The sequence below is a fragment of the Aythya ferina genome (assembly GCF_964211825.1).
Source record: "Aythya ferina genome assembly, chromosome: 11".
Lineage (NCBI taxonomy): Eukaryota > Metazoa > Chordata > Aves > Anseriformes > Anatidae > Aythya > Aythya ferina.
In genome coordinates, this window is record NC_140307.1 from 3160301 (window position 1) to 3187251 (window position 26951).

A 26951-nucleotide genomic window follows, 5' to 3' on the forward strand; every position below is an offset into this window, starting at 1 on the left:
ACCACAAATGTCTGTGCTGGGCCTCTCCATCCCTGGAGCAGCCGTTAGCAGCTGAGCTTCGGTGCCGAAAATTGTTTTTAAACTTCCAGATCCATCTTTCGGATGTTTTTTTACAGGCCTGAGTCCATAGTGGGCCCTTTCCTTTTATTTTTTATTACTAGCATTTTTACCAGGATGACACTTTGACTAGTCTGGGAAATCTCACCCGCCACGCCGGCTCCTGATGATGGAGATTTAATCTTTCTGGAGAGGAGTAGCGCACCAGATGATAGAAAGCACTGCAAATTTCCCTCAAATTACAGAAATCCAGAGCAGAAGGAGCCTGCTGCCAACCTCCAGCCTCACCTGCAGCAGCACAGCATCCAAATGTGCCCACACCTCGGCCGGGCTGCTGTCGGTGCTGCCTCTCTAATACCCAATTTAAATCTTTTTTTGCTGCTGTCTCCAGCTTCTGATGGCCGGGAGAGCTGCAGGATGGCAGAAAAACCATCAGCACATCCCTCCTTGGGTGATTCGGGGTTTTTCCACCCTTGATGGGAGCTCTCTCCCAGCGCCTTTTTCCTCCAAATCTCCCCCAGAAGTGCCGGGGTGCAAGAGGCAGGTGCAGCATTTCTCCATCAAGCACAAATTTCCTGGAAATCCACCCAGGAACGTCCCAAGGCGCAGGCTCAGAGCTGTGGTTTGTGAGCAGCAGCAGCACCGACAGCGCCCGCTCCCTTACGCGAGCCGTCAGCCGTGGGGGTGCAGCTCCAGGGGGGCTGCAAATCCTCATTTTTCGGCTGTGGGGCTGCTCAGGTAGCTCCTTGCCGCACGGGATTTTTCCACGAGCAGGACTGGACACAGAACACCTGCTCCGGCTGGGGTGGGAGCAGCACCAGGCTGACCGTGGGCATCCCTGTGGCGAGCGGCTGGAGCCAGCCGGGGATTTTTCACCAAAGCCAAGCTGCAGAACGACTCCTGAGTGCAGACAAGATCGGGAACCACACTGCTTTAATTACACCAGCCCAATTTTCCCTCATTTGGTTAAGCCTGGGAGCTACAGAAAAAGCTATTTCCAGGTGCAGGGCTCGCATGAAGGCACGATCCTTCTCAGCGCCCCGCACGCAAACGGGGTTTCGCTGCGTGCCGGCGGCCTCGCTGCGCATCCCAGCAAGCAGATAACCAGGGTTGGACCCGATCCCTGCCGTAATCTCTGCTCTGACGGGCGCAATTGCCTCGCCTGCGTCTCGCCAGGCTTGGAGTCAGCACGGAAAAAAGAGTTAAGGGGAAGCCTCTGCCCCGGCGCACCACGTCGCAGAGCGCGCGGGGCCAAAGTCTGCCTCGCGGGCAGCACCGGGGTCAGCCAGCACCCGGCGCCTCCCTGGCTGGCACGCGGAGCAGAGCAGAGCCGCTGCTCTTCCAGCCGAAGGGGCACAGCGCTGCCGAGCCCTTTTCCCCCCAACTTTTCCACTTTCGGGGTGAAAAATCGGCAGGACGCAAGCGGTGAATTGTGAAATCGTGGCGGTGAGAGGGGGGCACCCGTGGGCACCAGCTCTGGCCAGCAGTCCCAGGCCCCCTTCGCCTCCCCTCCTGCTGGGCTCCTCCACCTCTTTCTGCACACACAGTGCCCACCAGCTCTGTCCATCGCCCTACGAACAGGGAAACTCGAGGAAAATCCCATAAAGCAGGGATGCGAGCGGTTCATAACCCATATTGTTTGTCCTCGTTGAAACCAAAAGGTGTTCCTCAGCAGCGCTGCCTCTGTGGGTAACACGGATTTAATTTCCCCTTGAGGGTGCAAAGGGGATGGTTTGGGCCCCGTGGTGCGGAACAGAAACCCTGTAAATCCCCCTTAAATTGGTTAAGGGCACCCGGTGACGGCAGTGGCTCTGTTTTTGGGGCACGGGGCCAGGCAGAGAGAGCTCAAACCCGGCTGTGGTGCGGGGCAGCTCCCCGGGGGCAGCTCCTGAGCTGGCCGAAGTTCACCCACGGCCGATTTATCGAGCGCTGAGGTCAGGTTCACCACGACCTGGCAGGCCGGGTGCCGAAAATTAGGGGGGTGGGGGGCTCACCGGCCAGCCAGGACACCAAGGACAGAGCCCCCAAACCCAGGCTGACCTCTGTGTGAAGACCAAACCCCCCCAGGGGGCTCCCCAGCATCCAGCCCCCCCTTGGTCCCCTCCAAACCCCTCCTGAAGCCCCCTCGGGGCTGGCAGTGGTTTGGCTGGGGGGGCTGCAGGATGCCACCGGAGATGCTGGGGGGGGTCTGGGGGTACACAGGTGGGGGGGTGAAGGGGGGTTTTGGGGTGCAGTGCTTAAGAGGGGTGTGGAGAGGGCTGCTGGGGGGCATGTGGGGGCTGCTCAGGGCTGGGGGTGCACGGGGGGGTGCGGGAAGGGTGCACATGGGGGGGTGATTTGGGAGGAAAAAGGGGGGCACAAAGGAGGGGAGATACCCAGGGGTACCGGGGGGGGTACGTGGGGGTATGGGACTGAGGGGGGGATATCTGGGGATGTGGGACAGGAGGGGAAACCTGAGGGTACTTGGGGATATTTGGGGGTATGGGGGGGATATCCAGGGGTACGGGGGGGTATCCGGGGGTATGGGATGAGGGGGATACCCGAGGGGTATGGGGGGATATCTGGGGGTACGGGGGGATATCCAGGGGTATGGGGGGGATATCTGGGGATATGGGACCCCGAGGGGGGGATACCAGCAGTATGGGATGGGGGGGGGTACCCGAGGGTACTTGGGGATATTTGGGGGTATGGGGGGAATATCTGGGGGTACGGGACTGGGGGGGATACCCGAGGGTATGAGGGGATATTTGGGGGTACGGGGGGGATATCTGGGGATACGGGACCCCGGAGGGGGGTGATCCTCGGCTTCACGGGGGGGTGATCCCCGTGCGTCCTGGACCCCGCGGTGGGTACCCCAGAGACCCCCCCAGCACCCAGCCACCAGCGACCGCGGATCCCCACCCCCCCACCACCCACCCCCCTTTATTCCACCTCCCCTCTCCTCCTCCTCCTTGGGCCGGACTCCCCTCAAACCCCCCCTAAACCCCCCCCAAACCCCCCCCAAACCTCCCCTTCGGTCCCTCCCCACCCCTCCCGGAGCATCCCCCCGCCCCCGCCGTGCTCCGGGGCCGCTTTAAAAGCCGCCGCTCCCCGCTCCGCCCAGCTCGGCCCCGCGGCGCGCACCATGCCCGCTGCTGCCTCCTCTTCTTCCTCCTCCTCCTCTTCCTCCTCTTCTTCTCTCCTCTGCCTCCTGGCCCTCTCCCTGGCCCTGGGTGGCCGGGGGGTGGCTGCCGAGCCCCCCCGCCCCGTCTATACCAACCACTGGGCCGTCAGGGTGCGGGGGGGCCCCGCCGAAGCCGCCCGCTTGGCCGCCGCCTACGGGTACCGCAGCTTGGGGCAGGTAAAAGGGGGGGAGGTTTTGGGGTCCTTTTTGGGTTCTGGGGTCCCGGTTTGGGGTGGTTGAGGGGTTTGGGAAAGTTTGCAGCGGCTCTGGGAGAGCTGCGGGGCGCGGGGGGGGTGCTGCTGCTTCCCCCCCCCCCCCCCCCCCCCTGTCCTGGGTGGGTTTGGTGTTTTTTTAAAGTTCGTGGTTTTTACTGCGGTTGTGGGGTTTTTAGGGTTTGTGGGGTTTGTGGGTGACCCCTCACACCCCGGTTGGAGGTGTCTCCTAGGGTGGAAAGTCCGACCTTGTCCCTGTCCCGGCCCTATTGGGATGGGTAATGAGCGCCAGGGGGCTGCTGTGAAAGGGGGAGGCAAATTGGGGGGGCGCAGAATAGGGCCAGCACCCCCCCCTGTGCCCCCCTACCTGCGCTGCTTCCTCCCCAGCTTTACCTACTGGGAGAGCCCCGGCTTTAATTACTGGCTGAGCGTTAATTACTGCTCTGCCATGGGGCTGCCTGGGGTGAGCGTCCCCCTTGTCCCGGCTCCCAGCAGCCAAACCCCAACCCAGCTTTGGGGTTTCGCCGTTGTCGGTGGCTGCAGGAGCATCCCCTGACCCCGCACGCCGGCGTCCCGTGGCCGTGTCCCTCCCTCTGCCCCAGCAGGCTGCGGACCAAGGGAAATATTTCTGCGGTTGCATCAGGGTGATCCTGGCGCAGCCTCCCCCGAGCACCTCGGGGGCTTCCCCTCAGCCGCTCTCCGTCCCCAGCCCCTCTCCGGGATCTCCCTGGGGACAGCCCCAATGCCATGGGGGCCTTGCCCTGCAGCCCCCCGGCTGGGAATTGCCACCTTGGGGTTGTTTTTGGCTCCCCAAGGTGCCTGCGTTGGGTGCTGCCCTGTGCCAGAACCAGGTCCCCCCGCGTGTCCCCATGCCCAAGGTGCCCTAAAGCCCTCGGTCACCTCACTGGCGTTGTGCTGGGGGATCACATCGCTTGTTGGGCTTTTATATAAGAGCAGCCAACAGCCCGGCAGCAGGAGAGGCACCTCACACACACCCCAACACCCTTTGTTCGCCTCCATCTCCCGGGGCGAGCTGCGGCAGGCCCAGGGCGCTGCGAGGGGCCGGGTGTCTGCGTCCCGGGGGGCACAGCCCGGCCCCATCCCCGTCCCTGTCCCTACACAGGGACTTGCCCCGTTTTTAACTTGTTTGCTGGCCAGCAGGGTGAGTCGTGAAGGTTTCCAGTGTATATGGCAGTCCTGGATGTGGGTGCCCATGGCTGGACTTGTTTGGGGACGGATTTGGGGTTTTGCTGAATTTTTGTCATCTGGGGGGGTGCTGGCTCTCGGTGGGCTCGCTCCAGGCTTGAATCCAACCACTTGGGGCTGCTGAAGGCAGCAGCTGGGACCCTAGGGGGGGAGCAGACCAAGTCCCCATGGCACGAGCAGGCAGGGGACCCCCGCTGGATCTGTCCCCGGGGATGTGCCCGAGGACCTGCCTGGTGCTGGGAGGGGAGCAGCTGGCCCCAAAACGCTCTGCCCAACTCTGGTGCTGAACTCGGTGGTGCACAGCTCCTGAAAAGCGCTTCCCTTGTGGCTGAATCGCTTCTTAGCATTGGGAATGAAATCCGTGGGGTGATCCCCATCAGGAGGGGTCTCCGGTCCGCCCTTCCCCAGGGAACTTTGAAGCCTTTTGGGGTGCTGGGCTGCCAGGAGGGAGCTGGAGGGTGCCCGTGCTCGTCCAGCAAGCCAGAAGGGATCAGCCTCCATCACTTTTATTTTTTTTTTAGGTGGAAATCCCATTTTAAAGCTTTCCTCGTTAGGTTATCTTATGTTGAAGGATGCCCATGGAGGTCCCCAGGCCCAACCTCCCTCCCTCCTCCTCTCCACTTAGCTCCCCCTGGACAAGTTTTTTTAATTTTTCCTTTGATAAATCCCATGGGAATGAGGGAACAGGAGCAGGGGAACAGGAGCATCCCTGTAGCTGGTGCCTGTCTGCAGGTCACGGTCCTGCTGCGACGAGCACCAGGGGGGAGCAGGGACGGGGATAAAATGAGGCTGGAGCTCAGCCAGGCGGGCTGCGGGGTCTGGATCCCCAGGTAAAAAGAACAAGAGGCTGAGTGGCCTCTCCTGAATCCTTCCCCACGTCCCAGCAGGTCTGAGCTTCCCCAAAATCTGGGGAGTTTTGAGACTCCTCCTGCACCTTCCCGAGTGCACTGAGTGGGGCTGCAAAGCAGAGGTGTAAAGGGCGCTGAATGTGGAAGCAGCCCCTGTCTGCCTGGCTCTGCCCGGGGTCTGGGGACATGGGGATGTGGGGACAGCTCGCCCTGGTCCCCACTGTGCCCAGCTCCGGCACGGGGTGGCTCTCGGGGACACAGATGGGATGCCAGAGGGGTGGTGACAACCCCCTGGGAGCCGGCAGCAGGGTTATTTTGCAACTGCTCTTTGCTGCAGGGTGGGATTTTATTTATTTATTTATTTATTTTGCTTTTTGCACCAATTTCCAACCCCCAGGGGATGGGAGGAAACCCTCTGGCGCTGCAGGCGCCTGGCACAGCCCTGCACGTCCCAGCTTTGGGGTCACCCCATCCCTGTGCCCACAGACCCCCCGGTTGGCTTGGCAGGATGGTGCCGCATTTTTCTGCAATATCAGGACCTTTCTGCCCCAAAAATAGGCACAAAAAGTTACTGGGGGAGCGTGGGGCTTCCCGAATCTGAGAAGAAAAGGTATCAGCCTTGTGCCCACCTCCCCTGGTAAAACAAATCTCTTCCAGATCGGGAGCTTGGAGAACTACTACCACTTCCACCACAGCAAGACGTTCAAGCGCTCGACGCTGAGCAGCCGGGGACCGCACACCTTCCTGCGCATGGACCCCAAGGTAGGGGGCCGGGGGGGCCCTGGGGACCCCCATAAAACCCTGGAGTCTCCCCCATAAAACCCCAGAGGCTCCCTGAGCACCTCAGGATGCTCTGAGCCACAGCTCGGGGGTGATGGCAGCGCGTTACCCCTGGATCCCAGCCCCGTTTAAGACGGGTAAAGGCAATCAAGGGTGAAAAATCCTCAGAAGGGACTAAATGCTAACATCTGCCCGAAGGATGGGAGCAAGGAAAAGGGGGGGAAAACAACCCAAAAAACCCCTCCCGGCTCAGCGAGGCTGCCCTGCGCGGGGTGTTGATGCAGTTGCCACAACATTTGCTGTCTCCAGGGTTGCTGCGCGTGAAATCATCGGCCGTGCCGCGCCTCGCTTCGTCCTAGAGCAAGCACCCGAAGGGATTGGGGCTGCAGCTGGGCTGACAAAAGCCGTGGGGGGACCGGGATGGGCGAGCACAGGGTGGTGCAGAGGGGAAAAAAAAAACTCAGGTGTGGCCGGGGAGGTGGCTGTGAAGGCGCCGAAGCCACTCGCCCTCGGGGAGGCAGCGGAGCAAGCGATGAGTTCCCACCTACGATGGAAACGCGCCCGTTTAATGGGGTCTGGGAGCGCTGCTGCCCTACAAGCTGAGCCAGCTGGCTTCCTGGCTGCTGAGGCTCAGCTCTCCGAGCTCCACGGGCTGATGTTGGAGCAATGAGCTCCTGTTCTTGGCCGCCACCCGGGGTCCAAGGCCTCCTGGCGCGCGCTGTCTCCCCCCCCCATTTCCCCTGCGTGTTTCCAACTCATTTCGGAGGTGTCCTGGCATCTGGACGGCACCGAGCTCGCGTGCACGGCGTGGATGAAGCGAGCACAAAACCAAAAAGCCCCGCGAGGCACGGGGAAAACGCGGCGTCTCGGGCTGGGACGGCGAAGATGGAAACAAATCGTGCAGGAACCCCACAGCCCCGGCGCGCTCGGCTCAATCGTTTGCAGATGTTCCACGTCTCGTGGCTTCCAGGGGGCTATTGTTCCAGCCCTGGCCTTTATGGGTCTGCTCCGCCACAGGGGTTGGTGCCGTGGGGGCTGTGTCCCCCCCCAGGCACTGGCAGAAGGATGGAGACGAAGCGTCCCAGCCCCTGCGGTGCTGATCCCCACGGGGACGCAAATTCTGCCCCCCCAGAGCCCCCTTTTTGGGGTGATGGAGCCGCAGCTGGTGGCTGCTCCCTGTGGGGCTGGTGTCAGCCAAACGGCACGGCGGGGGGTGGGAGGATTTAGCAAACCCAGCGATTTTTTTGGGGGACAGACTGTGGCGGTGAGAAGACGCACGGAGCACGGCTGCACCATGCTGTGAGCTGCAGCCTGTGTCTGGCACCCAAAAATGCCAATCACTGCGGCGAGGTCTAATAGAAAAGCAGCACCAGGGGATGGCACAACCCCATAGCAAACCCCATAATCCTCCAACTGCTTTTTGGGCTTCGTGGGCACGTGCTGGAGCCACCTGCGTTGTCCCAGCTCTGCGTTTTACCTGCTCCGTCTCCAGCTGAACGAGCCAAGCTGTTGCTTTCCTGGAGGTGTGAGGGGTTTGTGGCCTGGTTTTCACCCCCTGGAAATCCTAAATCCTAAAGTGCAAAAGCTGCCCCTGTCCCCAGCCAGGGCCATGGCTTCGGCTCCATGGTGCCTGCACCTCCTCTTGGGTCCTCGGGTGCCTCGTTAGCGCTAATTAGGGCCGGCCAGCAGGGCTGGGAGGGAGCAGCGAGCCAGGACCCCAGGCTCAGGACTGTGGCGTAACAACTTGGGCCGCTTCTTGCAGCAAAAAGCCATTCTTTTCTTTTTTTTTTTCCTTGTATAATTTCCGAGAAGCTTCCCCCCCGTGAAGGGCTGATGGAAGCCGCTGGGAATTTCGCAAGCCCCCAGCAGGGCTGGCCCCGGGCTCCTTCCCGCTGCTGCTGCTCATTTTCGGATGCCAGTGGCATCAATTTTGGCACCGACTGCCCCAATTCAGCGCGGTGATGCCACCAATTTGACTGTGAATTAAATTAAATTAAAGATCTGCTCCACGCAAGGCTTCTGGGGCGCATCCTGCCTCGTGCGCTGGCTGCGGGGCGTTTGGGGTGAAGGTGCCGCATCCGAAGGCGAGGGCTGGGTGACACGGCCCGGGAGCACTGCTTTGAGGAGAAAAGCCATGTAATTGGGCACATTCCCTTATTTAATCCATCTTCCTTTAAACCAGACCGTGCAGTTGCATTTTTATTTTCCCTTCCCGTATTCAAATCCATCGCTGCATAAACAAAGCGGCGCTATCAGCAGCCGAGGTGCTACGGGGAGATATTTTCATATGAATTATGTTTGTGTTTTTTTTTTTCCTCGTTTGTTTCAATGTGTTTTTATTTTCCTGGAGAATATATTAGTTTAAAAGCCAAGCTCTAGGCTGGAAATGGCCTGGTTCGATACACCCCGCTCCCCCGGCCGCTTTGATCCCGGTAAATCACAGCCATAAAGCCATAAACCAGGCGAGGAGAAGCTGCTTCAGCTGGCAGCTCCCGCATAAATAAGCCACGCAAAAACTTGCCTTTTGGGTTTTTCTTATGCTTATTGAAAAACCTTCGTCCAAAGAGCTGAGCCATCCCCACGAAGGCAGCCAGCGCCACCAAAAACCCTGAGCCGTGGGGGGCAAAAAGTTTTGGGGGAGGTTGGCTCTGTGGATAAGCTTTCCCTTCTACTCCAGCACAGAGAAAGCTTTTGGGTGTGTGTTTTATAAACTGCTCCTAACCAGCCTTGGTTTATCTCTGTGCCTCTAACCTCGGGAGACCTGAGACCTCGGGGTGCCCCCGTGCCACCCCCGTGCCCTCCTGGGGCGCATTTTGGCACCGCTGGGAGCCCCCGGGCACTATTTGCTGTCCTGTTCAGCTCTGCAGCTGGGAGCAGGATGAGCTCAGAGCGAAGCCAAGCGCCTGAGCCCCTCCTAGCAGCCGGGCTTCTCCGAGGAAGCGCTGCAGCACGCGTTTTGTCTCCAGTGGGACCCCCGTGCGTGCTTACAGGCTTCGCTCAGCCGGCACGGTCGAGGCACGCGCTCGCCGGCGATGTGTTTTGCTCCGTGAGAGGGATCAGTTCCCGGGCTCGGAGCCCACGAGGAGCTGAGCTCTGTCTGTCTGGCCATCTGTCCTCCCAAAACGAAGCCTCTCTCCATGTGCTTGCAGGTGGACTGGCTGCAGCAGCAGGAGGTGAAGCGGCGGGTGAAGAGGCACGTCCGCGGCGAGCCGCACGCGCTGCCCTTCAACGACCCAGTGTGGCCCAACATGTGGTACCTGGTGCGTGTCTCCTCGCCGCCCAAAGCCTTCCAGCCCCAGGAGGGGCCGGTTTGAAGCCTTTAGGGCATCAGCATCCCCGGGCTGTGGTCCCCACGCGGGTGTTTTTCCCCTTGGTAGAGCCGCAGCCGTCTCTTGGCAATGTGGTTTTCCTCCTGCCTGCCTCATCGATCTGTGTTTGACAGGGAAATTTGTTTAAGGCTGAGCGCAGGGAGGAAACGGGCACTGGAGAACTGAAGAGCCTGAAGTATTTGAAAGGGGGAGAGAGGAGGAAAAATGGGGAGGTGGCGCTCCCCGGGCCGGCTGCTGCCGGGGAGGTCGATCAACGGGGTGAGGTTGTAACAAATCTGTGAGTTAGGTGGAAGGAGTGGGATGGCAAAACGCTTTGGGGGTGATTAAATGTGCTCTGAGCTGGGTGGGCTGGAAATCAGGCTCTGTGCTCCTGCCCGCAGCACTGCGGGGACAGAGGCAGCCGCTGCAGGTCGGAGATGAACGTCCTCGCCGCCTGGCAGCGGGGCTACACCGGCAGGAACGTGGTGGTCACCATCCTCGACGACGGGATAGAGAGGAACCACCCCGACCTGCTGCAGAACTACGTGAGTGGGGTGCCCGTTGCCAGGGCTAGGGGGGAATTTGGGGACGATTTCTGAGCCCGAGCACAGCCGCAGCCTGTGCAGCAAGAGGTTGGGAGAAGAGGGTTTTGAAACGCTCGGGGTGTTTTTAAGAAGGAAAATTGGGGATTGGGGAAACCCCAGCAGGGCGGGGGCTGCTGTGCCGTGCCAACAAGCAGGACCTAATGGCAAAACCTTTTTCAGGACCCTCTGGCAAGCTACGATGTCAACGGGAACGACCACGACCCGACGCCACGCTACGATGCCAGCAACGAGAATAAGTACGTTAATAATAATTAATAATAATAATAAAGTTTCAAACACTTTCTGGGCTTTGGTCAAAGCAGGACTGGGCCGTGGCAGCGGGTGGGAAAGGGAAAAGCCAAATGGCACCGCCGGGAGTGAGTCGCGTCGGGGTGCAAAACGCACCGAGCGCATTTCCTCCATCCCCATCCCTCGCTGGGGCTTTGGGTAAGGGCTCTGCAGCTCCTGGGGCGCTTTCTTCCACTACCCAGTCCTTAGGGCTGGATTTTGGGTGCTGGGGGGGGTTGTCCTTGACCGTGGGACGTCTGCTGACGGGGTTTTTGTCCCCGCAGGCACGGCACGCGCTGCGCAGGGGAGGTGGCGGCGGCGGCCAACAACTCGTACTGCGTGGTGGGCATCGCCTACAACGCCCGCATCGGAGGTGAGGCTGGCGCTGCCCACGGCTCCCTGCCCTTTTTGTCCCCCCCCCAGGGGTGTCCTGCTTGGGGGTGGGCTCCCGGGGAGGGGTAGGGGGGCGGTGGGGTGTTGTCCCCCTCCAAATTTTGCCGGGAGAAGGGTTTGCGCTCGGTGATGTCGGCACCAATGTGGATTATCGAGCATCTGGGCAAATCCTGGTGGGGGGAGCAGGGAGTCTGGGGGGGCTGTGGGGAGGGTGGGGGTCCCCAGACACATACAGGAGACCTGGGGTTGGGGGGATGCTGGCTTCTTGTGTTTTGGGGTGGAAACCTGCTGCTGGGGTCATGCCCTCACCGTGAGGCTGATCGAGAGTGGAGGGGTTTTGCCCTAAAAGTCTTTTTTGGGGGGGTCTGTGTGGTGGGTCCAGCACACTGTGGGGTCAACATCTGTAAATGAGCCACTCAGGAGCAGTCTGGGGACCCCACCACACCTTGGGGAAAGCAAAATTCCTGTGGAGGTGTGGGGGGGGTTCAGCCCCTCATCCTGGCGGGGCTACGGCAGGAGAGGGGCTTGGTAAAAGGGGTCTGCGCCCCCCCCGACACCCCCATGTTGGGATCCCGGCCCCAAGCACCCGGGGTCTCAATCCCTCGCATCCCAACATTGCATGGAAGCTGCTTCCCATGGGGAAATTGGAAATTCCTCGGTGCGGGGCTGGCCGTGGGGTCCCCGTGCTGGGAAAGCCCCGACGGAAGGGGTCGTCCTGGGGAGGGCAACCAGGGGGGGCAGCAGGGTCGCGAAGGCTGCTCCCATTTCCCCAGCGATGTCCGTGGAGATGAGCTGCTTGTTGCCTTTATTACGGCTCCTGTCTCAATTTGCTTCCTTCCTTGGCTCCTACGTGTGCACTCCTGCGTCGCTCGTCGTGCGCCGTGGGCGAAATCCATCGGGGTGCCCCAAAAAGGACTCCTGCGCCTCTCCTCTCCCTCCTTGACGCCTGTTTTGGAGGCTGCTGTCACTGCCTGCGTGGAAAGCAGCCCGTTTAGCTTCCAGCCTCTCTTATCCAGCCCTGGGACGGGGCTGGGTTTTCCCTCCGGGCTGCATTCTGCTGCGGGGTGGAGCAGGAGCGGGCTCTGGGGGCTGTTGGGGCGTGCTCAGGACCCGGCATCCATCCCGCGGCTGCTTTGGCGCTGGGTGCCGGCACCCGGCCCCGCTCTCCACCTCTTCCCCTCGCCTCTTCTCGTTCACACGGCAAGGAAAGGGAACGGAGCACGGCAGGGAAAGGGAAGGGAGTGCTCGGGAGCTGCTGCGCTCCCCCCTCCTGCATTTTGAAGCTTGTTTTTGGCCGGCTGGGGACAGCGTCAGAAAAATGTCTTGGAGTTGACCTTCGTCCAGAGCGCAGCTGCGGCTGTAACCACATCTGCCCGCGTTTGTTTTCGTTAAGAAATGCACATGTGGAAAGGGGGAAACGTGGTTTTGTAAGCTGGAGTCTCCCCGGATGGCGAAACGCGGAGCTGAAATTCCCGGCACCGGCTCTCCTGGTGCTTGGGGGGGGGGGGTGGGACGGGCTGGGGGCTGCCCCCGATGCTGATAGCAAGGCTCTGGGATGATACCAAGGCTCTGGGATAATACCAAGGCTCTGGGATGATGGCAAGGCCCTGGGACAGGCACTTTGTGTCCCTCTCCAGCTGCTGATGCCGACGGCATCATTTCACCCAGCTCTCAACCTGCGGTCCCGATTCCTTCGTGTCCCTTCTCAGTCAGTTCCTGGCCACGTTGCCGTGGGGTCGGTGTCCCTGCGGTGTGCCGGTGGCGTTACAGGGACCGTGGGCTTGTTTCCTGGCTTTTCCTGCAGTGGTTGAGAGCGGGCGATGCTCTCACGGCCATGCAGCCTCCTCCTGGGGCTGCTGCTGCCCCCGGCACCGTCCCGGTGGTGATAGGGGCACGGGGACGGGCACAAACGGGGGTCCCGGTCCTCCTGCGGCACTGGGGGGCCTCAAGCATCTGGGAAATGCTGCCCACACCCAGGGACAGCGGGGTTCTTGAGTTAAAAGGGGAAAAAGGGGAGAACAAGCCTTTAGCACGGGGAGTTTGGGGCTGGCAGCGTATCCCTCCCCTGCTAAATCTCTCCAGCCCAGCCCTGACGGAGCTGATTTTTTTCGCCACCCTCCCCAAAACCCCAGCTGGCGATGAAGCCAGCAGGGCAGAAAGCAGGAGCAGAGATCCCAAAGCAGCGCCCAGCCCCTCACCGCCACCACCAAGGGCCTTTCGATTGCGAGCCTTGCGCTTTCCACGCGAGCCGTCCAGCCCCTAACGTCTGATGTTTTTGTGCTTTTAGGCATTCGTATGTTAGATGGAGATGTAACAGATGTTGTCGAAGCGAAGTCGCTTGGCATCAGACCCGATTACATTGACATTTACAGCGCGAGCTGGGGGCCCGATGATGACGGGAAGACAGTTGATGGACCCGGTCTGTTGGCCAAGCAGGCTTTTGAGCATGGCATTAAAAAGGTGTGGATCGCGCAGCGCCCAGCCGCGCTGGCACTCCTCCCCGGCCCCGCGGGACCCCTGCCCGGCCCCAAAACCCCAACCCCGAGGGTAAATCCCCCTCTGGTGGCTCCCGGTCCCCCGAGGGACTCGGTGGCGGCGGTGGGACCCCGCACGTGGCCGGAGCATCCCGTGGTGGGATGCTCCAACTCAGAGCACCCCATGGGGAAACCCCACGGCGAGGTGCCCCCCACCCGCAGCCTCTCCATCTCCCCCTCTCCACCCTCCCCAGCTCCCCGTTATCCTCTCCTGGGGGGTCACGTGCAGCGTTTCTGTGTTTTTCCACCCAAAATTGAGTTTTGTGGCCAGGGTGGGAAGCAGGTCCTGCCTCAGGGTCCTCCAGGGTTCAGGGGTTGGAGGGGTGGGCTCGGCGCTGGCTCACGTGGGTGCAGGGAAAAATCAGATTGTTGTCCTCAAAGCTCTCCCCTTCTTTAATATATATATTTTTTTAAGCCAAATATTGGCTAAAATCACAGGGCAAAGCCCTTCAGTGGCCCCTCAGTGGGTACGTGGGGTGGGGGGGGGCACAGGGTGGGCTCCTCCTGTCTTTTTGGGGCAGCTTGGGGTCGGGTTTTGGCTCCCCAGCCCCATTCCTCCCTGGGTTTCCTCCTGTCCCCGCGCCGCGCTGCCCGTGTTATCTCTCAGGAGGGTGGGGTGGTTTTCCCACTATTTACTTGATTTCCTGCCGGGGCGGTCGGGGCCGAAGAGGAATTCATTGAAGTGCCTGGGAGTTCACGCCGTGTAAATACAGCGAGCAGGCTGCTTTTTAGAGCTTTTTTTTTTTGTTTTTTTTTTTTGTGTTTTTTTCCATGCGGGAGGGAGCCGGCGGCAGCGGGGTCCCCGCCTGGACCCGCCGTTTTGGGAGGATTCCTCCAAATCTGCTCGGATTTAAAGGCTGAGAGCAGCGGGGAGGGGTTGGGCGAGGGGGTGAGGACGGGTCCTGCGCCCCTGGGTGCTCTCTGTGCCCATTTCTCCCCACCCTGAGCCCTTCCTTCCTTTATTTCCCCTGTTTTTTGGGGGTGAAGCAGGATTTGGCGAGGGGCAGCGCGCCCCAGCTTGGTGTTCCCAGCTGGTACCGAGCTGATTTGGGTTCCCAAAGCTCCTGTCCCCATGGGGCACCCCCATCCCGCATGCACAGCCCTTAATTGCCCCCCACCTCCCCATAAATAATGAGGGAAGCCGTAGGCAGACGGTGGCAACCTTCAGCCCGAGCCACCGGCTGTAATTGAGTTATAAATCCTTCAAATCGAGCTTTTAATGGAAACGTTCAAATAACCTTTATCTGCTCGCCACAGGGCCGTGCCGGGGTGATTTCTCCTCGTGGTTCTTGCTCCTCCAGCCACACCTTGTTAGCTCCTGAGCTGATGGGCTGTATTTATCCTGGTGCTAATTAAGCATTGCTGAGTGGCTGCCCGAGCCCTGGCAGTGCTGCAGGAGGAGGGGACGCTGCACGGCCGTGGTTTGGTCCCAAATCTCTTCTGGGGAGGGGTTTTGAGTGGTTTAGGTTGTGTCTGCTTGTGATTTTTATTTCAGTGTTGCCACGAGCCAGCGGGGGCTTCCTTGCTGATGGCTCTTGGTGGCCACCGTGCGCAGCCATCCGTGTGTCCGTGCCGCTTGTCCATCTGCACATCCACACGTGTGGAGCTTGAGAAACTGGGACCAGGGCTCCCAGCAAGCTTTTTGAGACACAGGGCAGCACGATCATGTCCTTCGTGGTGGCTGTTTTCCTTACAGCTCCATCCCCCCTCGCTAGGAAATACTCGGCGTGCACCCAGGGAGCGAAACCCTGCGTACAGCAGGGCAGGAGCCGGGCTGAGCCCGAGCACCAGGGGCAGTTCGGAGCCTCTGCCCTGATTTGGGGAGCAGGTAGCAAAGCAGCCCTCTCCCTGAGTGCTTCGGGAACACGAGGAAGCCCAGCGAATTCCTCTGCCCTCGCATTTTTTTCCGCGGAGGCAGAGCCAAGCAGTGGGAGGGAGGCGAGCGCCGGACCTGCCCGGGCGAGCTCCCCGGGGAGGATGGGGCTCGCCCCGGCTGCTCCCGGCCTCCGCGGAGAAAGGAGAGGGAAGCAGCCATTTCGGGGAAGGGGATTTTAGCAAAAAGGAGCGGGATACACCAGGCTGTGGGGCTGGGCTTCGCCGGTCGGCGTCGGTACGTGCGCTGTGCTCCGGGATGTCCCCAAGCACCGGGACGTGCCATAAGGCACCACCCAAGGGACAGTGAATGGGGGCTTCCTGAGCTGCACCGCCAGCTTCATTAGGGGCCCCAGCTTCATTAGGGGCCCCTCGTTAGCAGCAGGGCTGCCGTTCCCACCCGGGACTTTCCCTGGCTCCGGGGAGGTCTGCGTGGCTGCTCCCGTCCCCATCCCCTCGCTGGGCTGCCGCAGGCGTGCCCGGTGGGGATGCTCCATCAGATCTTCCTGCCAAGCCATGGGGGAGGAACAAAACAAAACAAAAAAAGCCTTAAAGATGCCTTGCAGGAAGCTTTCGTATGGTTTGGGTGGGCGGTGGGTGCGTTCCTGATGGGCTCTGTGGGCTGCAGAGAAGCAGGCACGAGGTTTGGGGGGGGTTCGTGATGTTCCTCCTGGATGTATGGGATGGGGTGACCCGGCTGCTCTTGCACAGGGGGGAAAAAAAAAAAACTTAAAAACTGGTATTTTCATCCTGACCCCATTCTTGTGCCCTCACCAGCCCCCCAATCCTGCCCCAAACCCCAGGTGATGCTCAGCACAGCGAGGGCTGCGCCCCACCACCATCCCCTCGTCCCCGCGCTGTTCCCCGCCTTCATCCCACCCAAACCTCGCCTCTCCTCACCCCTTCCCCTCTCTGCCCGCAGGGTCGCAGGGGGCTGGGCTCCATTTTTGTCTGGGCGTCGGGAAACGGCGGCCGGGAGGGCGACTACTGCTCCTGCGACGGCTACACCAACAGCATCTACACCATCTCCATCAGCAGCACCACCGAGAACGGCTACAAGCCCTGGTACCTGGAGGAGTGCGCCTCCACCCTGGCCACCACCTACAGCAGCGGCGCCTTTTACGAGCGGAAAATCGTGAGTTTGTCTGCTGCGTGGACGTGGCGGGTGGGTTTTGCTTGGGTTTTGGGTTTTGCTTGGGTTTTGGGTTTTGCTCGGGTTTTCTTTTCTTTTTTTTTTGGGTGAGAGTGGAACTGCTCGGTGCAGCTGCGGTTGTTTCGTGCTTGGGAAGAGCTCGGAAATCTGAGTTTTCCCCCATGAAAAAATGCAAAAATGGAAATATTCGCCTGCCCCCCAAATCTTGTGCTCACTTTCGTATTGTTAAGAGAAAAAAAATGGGGGATTTGGAGGATTTTAGCTTGAGACAGAGATTGAAGAGGAGGGATGGAGGCGGTTGGCGGGGATGCATTAAGCCCAGCCAAAGCCCTTGCCGTGCTGCAGGTGGGCGCACCAGGCAGCAGCAGTTTTGGCGAGCAGCTCGGTCAGGAACCGGGTGCCACATCCCCTCCAGAAATCACCAGGATAACTCAAAACCCAGCAGCCTTTAAAAAAAAAACAACAAGTAACCAACAGGGCGTCTCTGCCCACCTCTGCTTTCTGAGCTTCTAGTGCTCAAGCACCCTGCTCCTTCCTGAAACAGAAGAGCTGGAAATGGCTTTCTTTTGTATTTTTTTTCCCCATGCAAATGGGAATTCTTGCCTGATGCAAGGAGCTGGAGGAGCTTTTAAGGAGCTTTTAAGGACAGCGTTTGATGCAGAGTGGCTCAACCCCAGCCCGTGGGCGCGTATTGCTGCCAGCTCTGCTCCCACCCCAACTTCTTCTCCAGCTGATCCACAGCAAAATTCATTTATTTTTTTTTTTAAATTTAAAATACTTCTTGCACCTTTTAGCAAAGGCAAATGTCAGTATAGGTGTTTTCTCACGTGCCAGATGTGTCTGCAGACCCTTTTTTGGGCTGATGCTGTGGCAAGGGTTTGGTATCCAGACCTCAGCTCCCCATGAGCCGCACCGTGAGCAAACCTCGAGCTTTGGGGTCAGTGCCGGGAGCACCTCGGGCACCCCGGGGCTGCAGCTCCTCTCTCCCCAGGTCACCACGGACCTCCGGCACCGCTGCACCGACGGCCACACCGGCACCTCCGTGTCTGCCCCCATGGTGGCTGGCATCATCGCCTTGGCTTTGGAAGCCAAGTAAGTGGTTTTTTTTCCTCTGGGGTGGCTCAAAGCGGGGCAAAGTTGCTCTGATTTGCTCCTTTGGGGCTGGGTTTGATGCAGGGCTGTTGTTTGCAGCTGATCTTCCCGCAGGTGTGTTGTTGAGCTAATTCTCCACTTGTCTGGTGGAGAGTTGGGCTTTGTGGGATGAGTCGGGCTTTTCGCTCGGTGCCCCAAAACTGCTGCCAGCCAGGCGCTCAGGCTGCGGGCCCCGCTATGATGAGAAGGAATAAATTGAATTTTGTTTTCCTAAACGCTGTTTTGAGAGCACTATCCATCACAGCTCGAGATGCTGAGACTGTCGGGAAAGCAAGCATGGGAAATTCTTCACAAATATCCCTGGGTTGGGGTTTTGGGTGATGCCGAAAGCACCCAGCGCTCAGTGTGCAGCGCCACGAACACACAGACATCACGTAAACCCTGCCTGAGTTTTTTTTGGATATATTTAGTGTTTCACTTTTATGATAAATGTGCAACCCTGGGATTTTTTTTAGCACTTTTTTTGCCATTATTCCTAGAAGGGGAGGGTTTGTGTCAGCTTGTGTTGTCATTGTGCTTCATTCCTGCAGGAAATGGGGAAAACCTTTGGGATTTATATATATATATATATAAATATATATATGCGTATGTATGAATGTGTGTGTATTTATATATATATATATATATATAATAAATATATTTAGTGTGAGAGCTAAATAACCTTTTCTAGGAAGAAATCCCTGCAGCACCCATGCACGCAGCATCCCTGGGTTGCTCCCCCTCTGCTTGGGCACCCCCCAGGCAGGGGGTGAGCATGGAAATAACCACTGCACGCTCTACATGAGCTTAAAAAAGACCCTTTTTTAACCCGATTTTGGGGTCCCCGCTGCCTTTCCGTGACCCTGTCTCCTTGCAGCCCCCTGCTCACCTGGAGGGACGTCCAGCACCTGCTGGTCAGGACCTCGCGGCCGGTGCACCTGCGGGCAGCCGACTGGAAAACCAACGGAGCAGGGCATAAAGGTGAGCACTCGATGTCCCTTTTGGCAAGCAGCATCCTGCCACGGGCTGCTCCTGGTGTTTTCCTGCCACCGGGGTATTTTTGGGGTGTAAACTGGGCAGGTCGATGAGCTCCGTGTGTTGGAGCACCTCCTGCCCCGGCCGGTCGGAGGATGCTCGAGGAGGAGAGGAGGGTCTGGCAGGCAGAGCGGGGGGTTTCTGAGCCTTCTCTCTTTCCAGTTAGCCATCTATATGGCTTCGGGCTGGTGGATGCAGAAGCTATTGTGGTGGAAGCCAAGAAGTGGAAGACGGTGCCCCCCCAGCACGTCTGCGTGGGAAGCCTGGACAGGGTGCCCAAGTGAGTGGCGGGCACCTCAAACTGGGAGAACTGGGGCTGTGAATTTGGGGTCAGTGTGAGCCATGTGGATAAGCCAGAGACGTTTCTCCTCTTTTTTTGGTGTCTGAGACACTAGTGCAGGAGGTCCTGCAGGAGCAGCTCCAACAGGGGATGGTTTATTCCTCCCTTTCTGTGCCTCCACTCCCGGGGCAGGGGGATCAGGCTCTGCAGTGACCCCCGAGTCCTGTAGAGCTTTTGGGGTCCTCTGGGGCAGCCCAGAGCCTCTGACCGAGGCAGGCATCCCAACCAGGCAGTGCCTCACCTTGCAGCAAGCTGCTCAGCGGGGCAGCACAGCCCCTTTGGAAAGCAGCGAGTATGCAAAGCAGGAAGGGACTCGGAGCCAGGTGTGTGCACGAAACTATTTATCTGATACAGACACTAATTACAACCCGGAGAGGAGCTGCGCTGGTAATTGCAATAAAGAAGCGCCCTTGCAAGCCATGAGGCGTAGATCTTAGAGGCAGTTCAAAAGCACCTCGCTGCCGTTGAGCAATTCAGCATTTCCCCCTGCGAGGAGGATGGCGTGGTGCTGGAGGAGGCGATGGTTTGCTGCTCTTTGCCATGGGGCAGTGGGAGGCTGGGTTTAAACACAACCGGGTGTCTGCTGATGGGAACGCAGTGTTAAGAAGGAGTCGAAGGAAATAATCCCAAATTTGGTCTCATTAATTAGTCCTCTGCTTAACATGAGCGTTATTAACCCCTCGCTCCAGCCAGGGTTAATGGTATTTGGGTTCCCAGCTCCCATCAGTGGGATTAAAAAGGGCTTTTTAATCAGCAAGGAGCAGCCATCGCCTTGGTGCCTGGTGTTTTTGAGAGCTGGGGAGTTGCAGCGGGGTTTATTGATGAGGATTGCCCCCTGCCCCCGGCAGGTACATCCGCCCCGACCACGTGCTGCGTGCCAGCACCCTGAGCAGCGCCTGCAGCGAGCAGCGCGAGCAGCACGTGCAGTACCTGGAGCACGTGGTGGTGCGGCTCAGCATCGCGCACCCGCGCCGCGGGGACCTGCAGATCAGCCTCATCTCGCCGGCGGGGACCAGGTCGCAGCTCCTGGCCAGGAGGTGAGAGCAGCCAAGGGAGCCTGCCCAAGGTTTTTGGGGAGGTGGGGAGCGCGCGCGTGGGGGCTCTGCGCAAAGGTGGGCGCGCGCAGGGGTGTTTTAACGCATCCTTAATTCAGCACCCGTCTCTTCTGATTGACTGCGGTGTTCGTGCTGCTCCGTGCAGGGTTTTCGACCACTCCAACGAGGGCTTCAAGGGCTGGGAGTTCATGACGGTGCACTGCTGGGGGGAGAGGGCGGCGGGGGAGTGGACGCTGGAGATCCAGGACACGCCGTCCCAGGTGCGCAGCCCCGCCGCGCAAGGTAAGGGCACAAAACCCCGGGGGGGGGGGCTCCTAAAAGTGGGCAAAAAACACCCAAACGCTGTTGTGCAAAGGCTGGGCTGAGCCAGCAACAGGTTTGTGTCCCCCCCCCTTCTTCCCCCTGGTGAATTTACTGCAATCGAGAGCGAGGTTTCCAAAATTAAACCGTACCGAGGCACAAGGAGGAAAGGCGAGAGCTGTAATTTTTGGGTGTTTGTTTGGCTTTGCTGCTGGAACATCTGCAGCGTGGGCTGGTCGTGCAGCAGCAGCACAAGGGGATGATGCCCTGTCCCCAGCCCTGCTGTGTCCCCAGGAGCCGAGCTGGCAGGATCCGACCCCGAGGAAAGGGGCAGCGGGGCACGAAACATCGCGCCTCGGGCTGGTGCTCCTTGTGGGGGCGTGCAGATTCACCTCAGCACTGCCAGAAAGCCAGCAGCAAATTAAAAACCTCACCCACGCTGCTGTCTGGCACGTGGGGGTTAATTGCCCGGGAAGGCGTTGCTGTTTGCTGCCACGAGCCCGAAATCTTTTTGAACTCGTTGTAGCAGCACCGAAACGCCCCCCCCCTACCCCGGAGCTGCTTTGCCCCCCGGGTTTAGTTTTCAGCTGGTATTTCTGATCCCCTCCCACGAGGGGAGCGAGCTGCACGCTGCCCCAGGGCTGTGCCCTACCTGGCTGTGCAGAAAAAAAAAAACAAAAGGAGCCCACGAAACCACTCCGTAAAAATGAAGTAGAGAGGGTGAAACGGGGAGATGCTCGTGGCCAGGGCTGGTACCTTCCCTCTGCCACTGGTGGGGAGCTGCCCTTTGTAGGCACTCGGTTGTGAAATTGGGAGGTGAAAATGTAAAGTCAAAGACAAATGGAATTTTATCACAATTGGGGTAAAATTTGGGGTGCGGGTTCAGCGCTTTGGGTGGCGCCGAGCTCGGAGCGCAGCGTGGGTCAGGGTGAGCATGGGTCTGGGTGACAGAGCCTGTGCCCTGCAGGGAAGCTGAAGGAGTGGAGCCTCCTCTTCTACGGGACGGCCGAGCACCCCTACAACACGCTGGGGAGCCCCCAGCCCCGTGTGAGGACGCCGGAGGCCCCGGAGATGGAGCCGTCGAGGGCGGCCTTCCTGCAGGGCCAGGTGGAGGTGGCGGAGGAGGAGGAGGAGTACGCGGGTAAGAGCCCCCAAGTAGCCCCAAAAGGCAAACTGGGATGAACTGGGTGGGCTGGGGGGGTTGGCAGGGAGGAGGAGTGGTGCGTGGGGCAGCAGGATGGCGAAATTAGAAGGTGGGGAAAAAAAAAAAAAAAAAAAAAAAGCAGCCTGTCAGCGCTGCCGCCACAAATTGGTGCCGGGGGCGGCTGGGGAGGACAAAAAAACAAACCCAAACCCAAAAAAATCCCCTGCCCACCACCCCGGTGTGCACAGTGAGATGTGTCCCCGTGTTCGGCTGCCCGGGGAGGGACTGGCTGTGCCCTCCCAGCCCACGGGGGTCCCTCCTCAGCCTCGGTCCCCGTGCCTGAGCTGGTGTCACCCGCAGGTCCCTGCCACCCCGAGTGCGGTGACCAGGGCTGCGACGGCCCCAGTGCTGACCAGTGCCTGAACTGCATCCACTACAGCCTGGGCAGCGTGAAAAGCGGCAGGTGAGGGGCTGCGGGGTGTCTGCACGGGGCAGGGAGCCCAGGGGATGGATGGAGGGGAGATGGGGGAGGCATCGAGGGGCTCTGCCCCGGGGTAGGGTGGCTTGGGGGACACGGAGCTAGAGGTGAAGTTGTGCTGGGGTCGCAAGGGACAGAGCTGAGGTGCCAAATGACTTCCGAAATTGGAAGTTTGTTGTTGTCCTGCTGAAGCTAGGGCTGGAGGATCCCCAGCTCTGTGTTTCAGAGCCACGGCGTCCAAGACAACCTAAACCTGAAGAAGAAAACGAGGCAGGGATGGGGGATGCAGCGTTTCGGGAAGGCCCCGCCGCTCTCTGGGCTGTGCAGGATGCGACAGATGCGGGGTGGGCAGGGATGGGAAACCTTCAACACCAAGTCAGGGGCCGAGCACGGAACTCGCAGTGCCTCTCTTCCCCCCCAGGATGTGTGTCAGCTCGTGCCCCGCGGGGTTTTTCGGCGACAAGGCAGCGCGGAGGTGCCGGCGGTGCTACAAGGGCTGCGAGAGCTGTGTGGGCAGGGGCCCCAGCCAGTGCACGGCATGCAAGAGGAGCCTCTACCACCACCCCGAGATGGGCGCCTGCCTGCCCCTCTGCCCGCCCGGCTTCTACGCCGAGGAACGTAAGGGCGCTCGTAAACCACTTGTAAATCATCCCCCGGGTGTGCTCACGCTGTTTGCAGGAGGAGAAATCCCCTCCGCTGCCCTCTGGGACAGCCCCAGCCTGCTGTCCCTGAGGATGGATGGGGCAAAATGTGGCCACTCAGAGCTGTTAATTAGAGGGAGTTGTTATTAATGATCCTAGCTGCCTGCTAAATGTATTAATTTGTAGCATGGAGTGGCAGAGAAGGGCACGGGGGGCTTGCTGGGGGGCCACACGTCCCATCCCTGGGCTGTGCGGCTCTGCCCACCGATGGCAAAGCCCTGTCCAGGTGCCATCCTCACCTCTTTGGTTGTTCTTTTTTTTTTCTTTCTTTATTTGGAAAGGTCAGAAACGCTGTCTGAAATGCCACCAAAGCTGTAAAAAATGTCTGGGCGAGCCGGATAAATGTACTGCATGCAAAGACGGCTTCAGGTAAAACACCAGCACGGCGTGAGGTTTTACGCCTTCATCCCCGCGGATCTGCCAGCACCCCCCAAAATATTGCACCCAGCGGGGTACGGTCACGGTGCCGTGCTCGGGGAGCAGCCGGGGTGCAGGGAGAGCTGGGGACGGGCTGCTTCGGGTCCCTGCAGCCTGTGGTGTGGGTGCCAACGTCCTTTGTGCTTTGCTGGCAGCCTGGCGGGGGAGAGCTGCGTGCCGGAGTGCCAGCCCACCATGTACCTCAGCCGTGAGCCCCGGCGGTGTGAGAGCTGCCCCGCCGGCACAGGTACGTCCTCACCCCCAGCACCTGCACGTGAAAACCCCCAAATCTTTGGGCTGCGTTGTTTTCCCTGCTTCCACCCCCCTGGATAACCGTGCCCATGGGGAAGCGCCCCGGGGACGCAGCTCAGCAGCATCCCCGGCTCCCACGCGTGCACGCTGCAGGTGCTGGGATGTGTTCCCGTTGGAAAGGCTTTTAGGGAGTTTTTCTATTTTTATTAGAGCCGTTCTTTATTTCCTGCTCCCCCCTCTGAAGCCAGGTGCTTTGGTTTAATAAGGTTGCGGGGGAGGCTGTGAAAGCCTCCCAGAGGGATGGAGGATGGCTCGGCAGCATGTAGAAATGTCAGGTGCCCGACGCGTGCTGGCCCCGGGGCCCTGCCCTCCCCACACCCACCCGCGTCCCCAAGTTGCCTGAATTTTGCCTTTTTTTGCTGTTTGAAAGCCCCACTATTTTCCATGGTTCGTGCTTGTGTCTGCTCTCAGCATCATCATGGATCTGATAATGTGATCTCTGGACAAGTCAGGCTCAGCGCTCAATCTCATTCATCACACACGGGCAATTGCCTAGGACTAAACCCCAAATATTTATTGATCCCGTTGGCAAGCGAGGAAGGACTCCTAATCCCTTAAGAAAACGACTTCCTTTGTAATTCTTATTCCAGGCAGTGTAAATATACTTCACCACAGGTTTTTTTTTGAGCCCTTTCCTCTCTCCTTTTCCCATATAACCATTTCTCTGGAGGGAGCGGGGAGGGGATTTCAACGCGATGTCCCCAGCCGAGCCCGTACCCAGCCGCAGAGGGCTCCCAGGGCAGGATGCCGGCTGGGTTTTTGGGGTGGGAGCAGGGTGCAGGACCCCGTCAGCATCTTGTTTATCCACAGGGCCAGGCGAGGAAGAGTGCACCCCCTGCTCCCCCGAGGCCCCCGCGCCCCAGTGGCGCTGCGTCCCCGCCTGCCGGGAGGGTTTCTACCCCGCCGACAGCCACGGGCTGCCCAGCAAGGTCTGCAAGAGGTACGGTGCCTCCTCCCGTGGGGAACGAGGGAAAAATCAAAACCAAAATACAAAATTAAATGAAAACGAATGAAAACGGCTCGCAGCTGGGGCTGTTTACGGGGAAATAAATCCATAGGGCAAGGCAGCGCCGAGCTGGCTCCCTCCTCTTTGTTATTTTTTTTTTATTATTTTTAAGAGCCACCCAGCCAAGGTGTCTTAGGGCTACGTGGAGGGGCTCAGCCCTGGCCCCAGGCTCCTTGGGGAGGTGTGGGAGGGAGGGTGATGATATTTAGGCAAATATTCCAGCTCTCAACCAGAGTCTTTGCCCTGCGGCTGTGGCATTAACCCGTTCCTACACCCAGCACGGGGCCGGAGGTGCCGCAGGGGACCCGCTGAAGCCTCCTTAGGGCCGTTGTGCCAGGGAAGGGCAAAGGCAAAAGCACCATGAGGGCTCCAGGAGCTGTCTCACAGCACAATCCCTGCCTGCTGAGGGTTTCCCTAGCCCACGTGCTGGCTTTACGGGGGATGAAGGTTAGGATTTGGTGTTTTCCCCGTTTCGGGTGGCCGGCTCAGCGTGGCGGGGTCTCGTCCCCAGGTGCGAGGACCACTGCTCGGCCTGTGAGGGCTCCAGCGGGACCTGCATCAGGTGTAAGGAAGGTTTCAGCCTCCTCGGCGGCTCCTGTGTAACCAACGAGACCTGCACCAACGGTAAGAGCCCGTGGCCTAACGCCTGGCTGCAAAAATTGAGGGTTTCTGGGGATTCCCTTCATAAGGTAAAGCCCAAAGCTGCCGGCTTCCCGGGGCACGGCTGCGGTGGGCACGCTGGCAGAGCTGCTGGATGTCTGCCTGTTGCTCAACCCCATCCAAGCGTTTGTACTTTGCTGTGTTTTAGTCTCGGGGCTAATTCTCCCACTCTCTGCAAAGCTCCTTTGTTCCTTCATTAAACCCCCGTGAAAGATGCCCTTAAGAAGCGACTCCTTTGCAATTCTCTCTCCTCAAACACTGGAACGAATTGCGCCGCCTGTTACGTGCCATGTTTGTTTATTTAAAATGTTAATCTGCTCTCTTTTTCTCTTGTTCCTCGCCTCGCCAGCTGACAAGACTTTCTGTGAGATGGTGAAATCCAACAAGCTGTGTGAGAAGAAGCTGTTTGTGCAGTTCTGCTGTCAGACGTGTCTCATGGCCGGGTAAAGTTCAGCGGCTGCATCCAGGACTTCCACCGACTGCCAGCCCAGTTTCGCCAAATGTTTAGGACAAAAGTTTATTTTTTCAGCTTCGGGAGAGTTTACATGGTGCTGTCAAGCGTTCCCTCGTAAGTTTGATAGCTTTAATATCACTGTCAGCTCGTTCCTATAGCAATACATTGAGCAGAGATCGGATCGTAGCCTGAATGACCGAGCCCGGTCAGGCACCGTGCAGGCGGTGATATTAATACTCTCAAACACTCCTCGTGAGCAGGGAGCAAGGCGTGATCCGTGTACCCAAGCTTGGTTCTTTGCAGAAATCCTACTGACGTGCGCGGCTGGCGGGATCCTGGCTGCTGGGACACGAGCCGGGGCTGAGCCCCGCTGGGTGACGGTGCCAGCGCCCTGCACTGCCAGCAGCCAGCGCCGTGCTCAGCACCTGCAGGAAAACGAGGAGTTGGGTGGCTCGGGAGCAGGCTGTGCAGCCCGTCCTGCCACCCCCGTTTGGGTTTAGCCCTCAGCGTGGCCGTAACTGGAGCTCCAGGGATCGAGGCGGCTCCGCGGGCAGGCAGGAGCTGTGTGTCCACAGGGAGGTTCGGGGGGGGTTCATCCACGTGGAGCAGCCTGGGGGGCCGCAGCCTTACTGTAAAATTAATTTCCCTCCCTGATTGCTGTTTAGTTCAGTTCTGGAAGGAGCTAGAGCCGTCCTCTGGGAGCTGAATGAGGTGGCTTCCCAACCCGTCCCAGCATTTCGCATCACCGTCCTTCCCCCGGTTTGCTGGTATACCTCTCACAAACGCTCCTGTTCACGGCAGTGATTTTTTTTTTTTCTCGGGCATCTGTTTCAAAAAAAAAGAGACATTCCAGGGATCTGGCCAGGAAGCTCTTGATTCTGCAAAACCCTCCCCCGAAACAAACCTTTTCATGCTCTCTCTTAATAGTGCGTCATGTGGTGTTTATATAATTGTGTTTAAAATATCCCTGGCTATGTTGTTTTACAGATTTTTTTTTTAATAACTTATACAGTCCTTGTTTTCCTCTGTAGACTATTTTTTATATGGGGAGCGGGGAATCTTGTCTTACGTCCTTATCCTCTCCGACCTTGCCGAGACGCTCTTTTCACCAGACGTATGTAAACAGCCTCCCCCTGCGCTGCATGTTCTGATTTTTCATTGTTAATAGATTTAAGGAGTTAAACCTCTTGCCAGTGAAACTCGCAGTGCTGATTGTCACCCGCTCCTCCTCCCGGAGCTGGGCTAATCCCTGCTTGTTTTCGGCTGCGACGACGCGCCCTGCCTGGGCTTGCCCGACAGAGCTTACCTCCGCCAGGCGAAGGGGCGAGAGCCACACCGCCAGCGGCGGACCAAACCCTCGCAAAGACGGAGCTTTGGCGAACCGACCTTTAAGTTAATAAACTATTGATCTCCCCTCAGCAACGGGTCTGTGCTTTTTCCAAATTCCTGCCTCCGGAGGCAGGTCGGGGCGGTGGTGCTGCACCTCGCTTTGCGTTGCTGCCCTCGCTGGAGCCTCTCCC

The 26951-nt window shown here is 59.1% G+C and overlaps 1 protein-coding gene across 2 annotated transcripts; it reads left to right on the forward strand.

Annotated features, from left to right (window-relative positions):
• Positions 1-3161: 3161 nt before the first annotated feature.
• PCSK6 (proprotein convertase subtilisin/kexin type 6) lies at positions 3162-26849 on the forward strand. Of its 2 annotated transcripts, XM_084532774.1 has the most exons (21): positions 3162-3397; positions 6144-6248; positions 9416-9526; positions 9976-10119; positions 10339-10415; positions 10731-10819; positions 13127-13299; positions 16168-16380; positions 17390-17490; positions 18407-18510; positions 18727-18844; positions 19753-19941; positions 20105-20241; positions 21227-21400; positions 21764-21866; positions 22303-22499; positions 22864-22951; positions 23155-23246; positions 24122-24251; positions 24829-24941; positions 25327-26849. In XM_084532774.1, exons 1-21 carry the CDS (start codon positions 3182-3184, stop codon positions 25422-25424), a joined length of 2772 nt encoding a protein of 923 aa, XP_084388900.1. In that variant the 5' UTR covers positions 3162-3181; the 3' UTR covers positions 25425-26849. The 2 variants fall into 2 exon arrangements, with proteins under 2 accessions (XP_084388900.1, XP_084388901.1); XM_084532775.1 differs by lacking the exons at positions 20105-20241; positions 21227-21400; positions 21764-21866; ... (4 more) ...; positions 24829-24941; positions 25327-26849 and having other exon boundaries at positions 18731-18844; positions 19753-19934.
• Positions 26850-26951: the final 102 nt, after the last annotated feature.

Coding starts and splice junctions, on each gene's coding strand:
- PCSK6 (XM_084532774.1), top strand. CDS start 3,182: ATGCCCGCTGCTGCCTCCTCTTCTTCCTCCTCCTCCTCTTCCTCCTCT. Junction 6,249..9,415: donor TCCTGCGCATGGACCCCAAG/GTAGGGGGCCGG, acceptor ATGTGCTTGCAG/GTGGACTGGCTGCAGCAGCA. Junction 9,527..9,975: donor GGCCCAACATGTGGTACCTG/GTGCGTGTCTCC, acceptor TCCTGCCCGCAG/CACTGCGGGGACAGAGGCAG.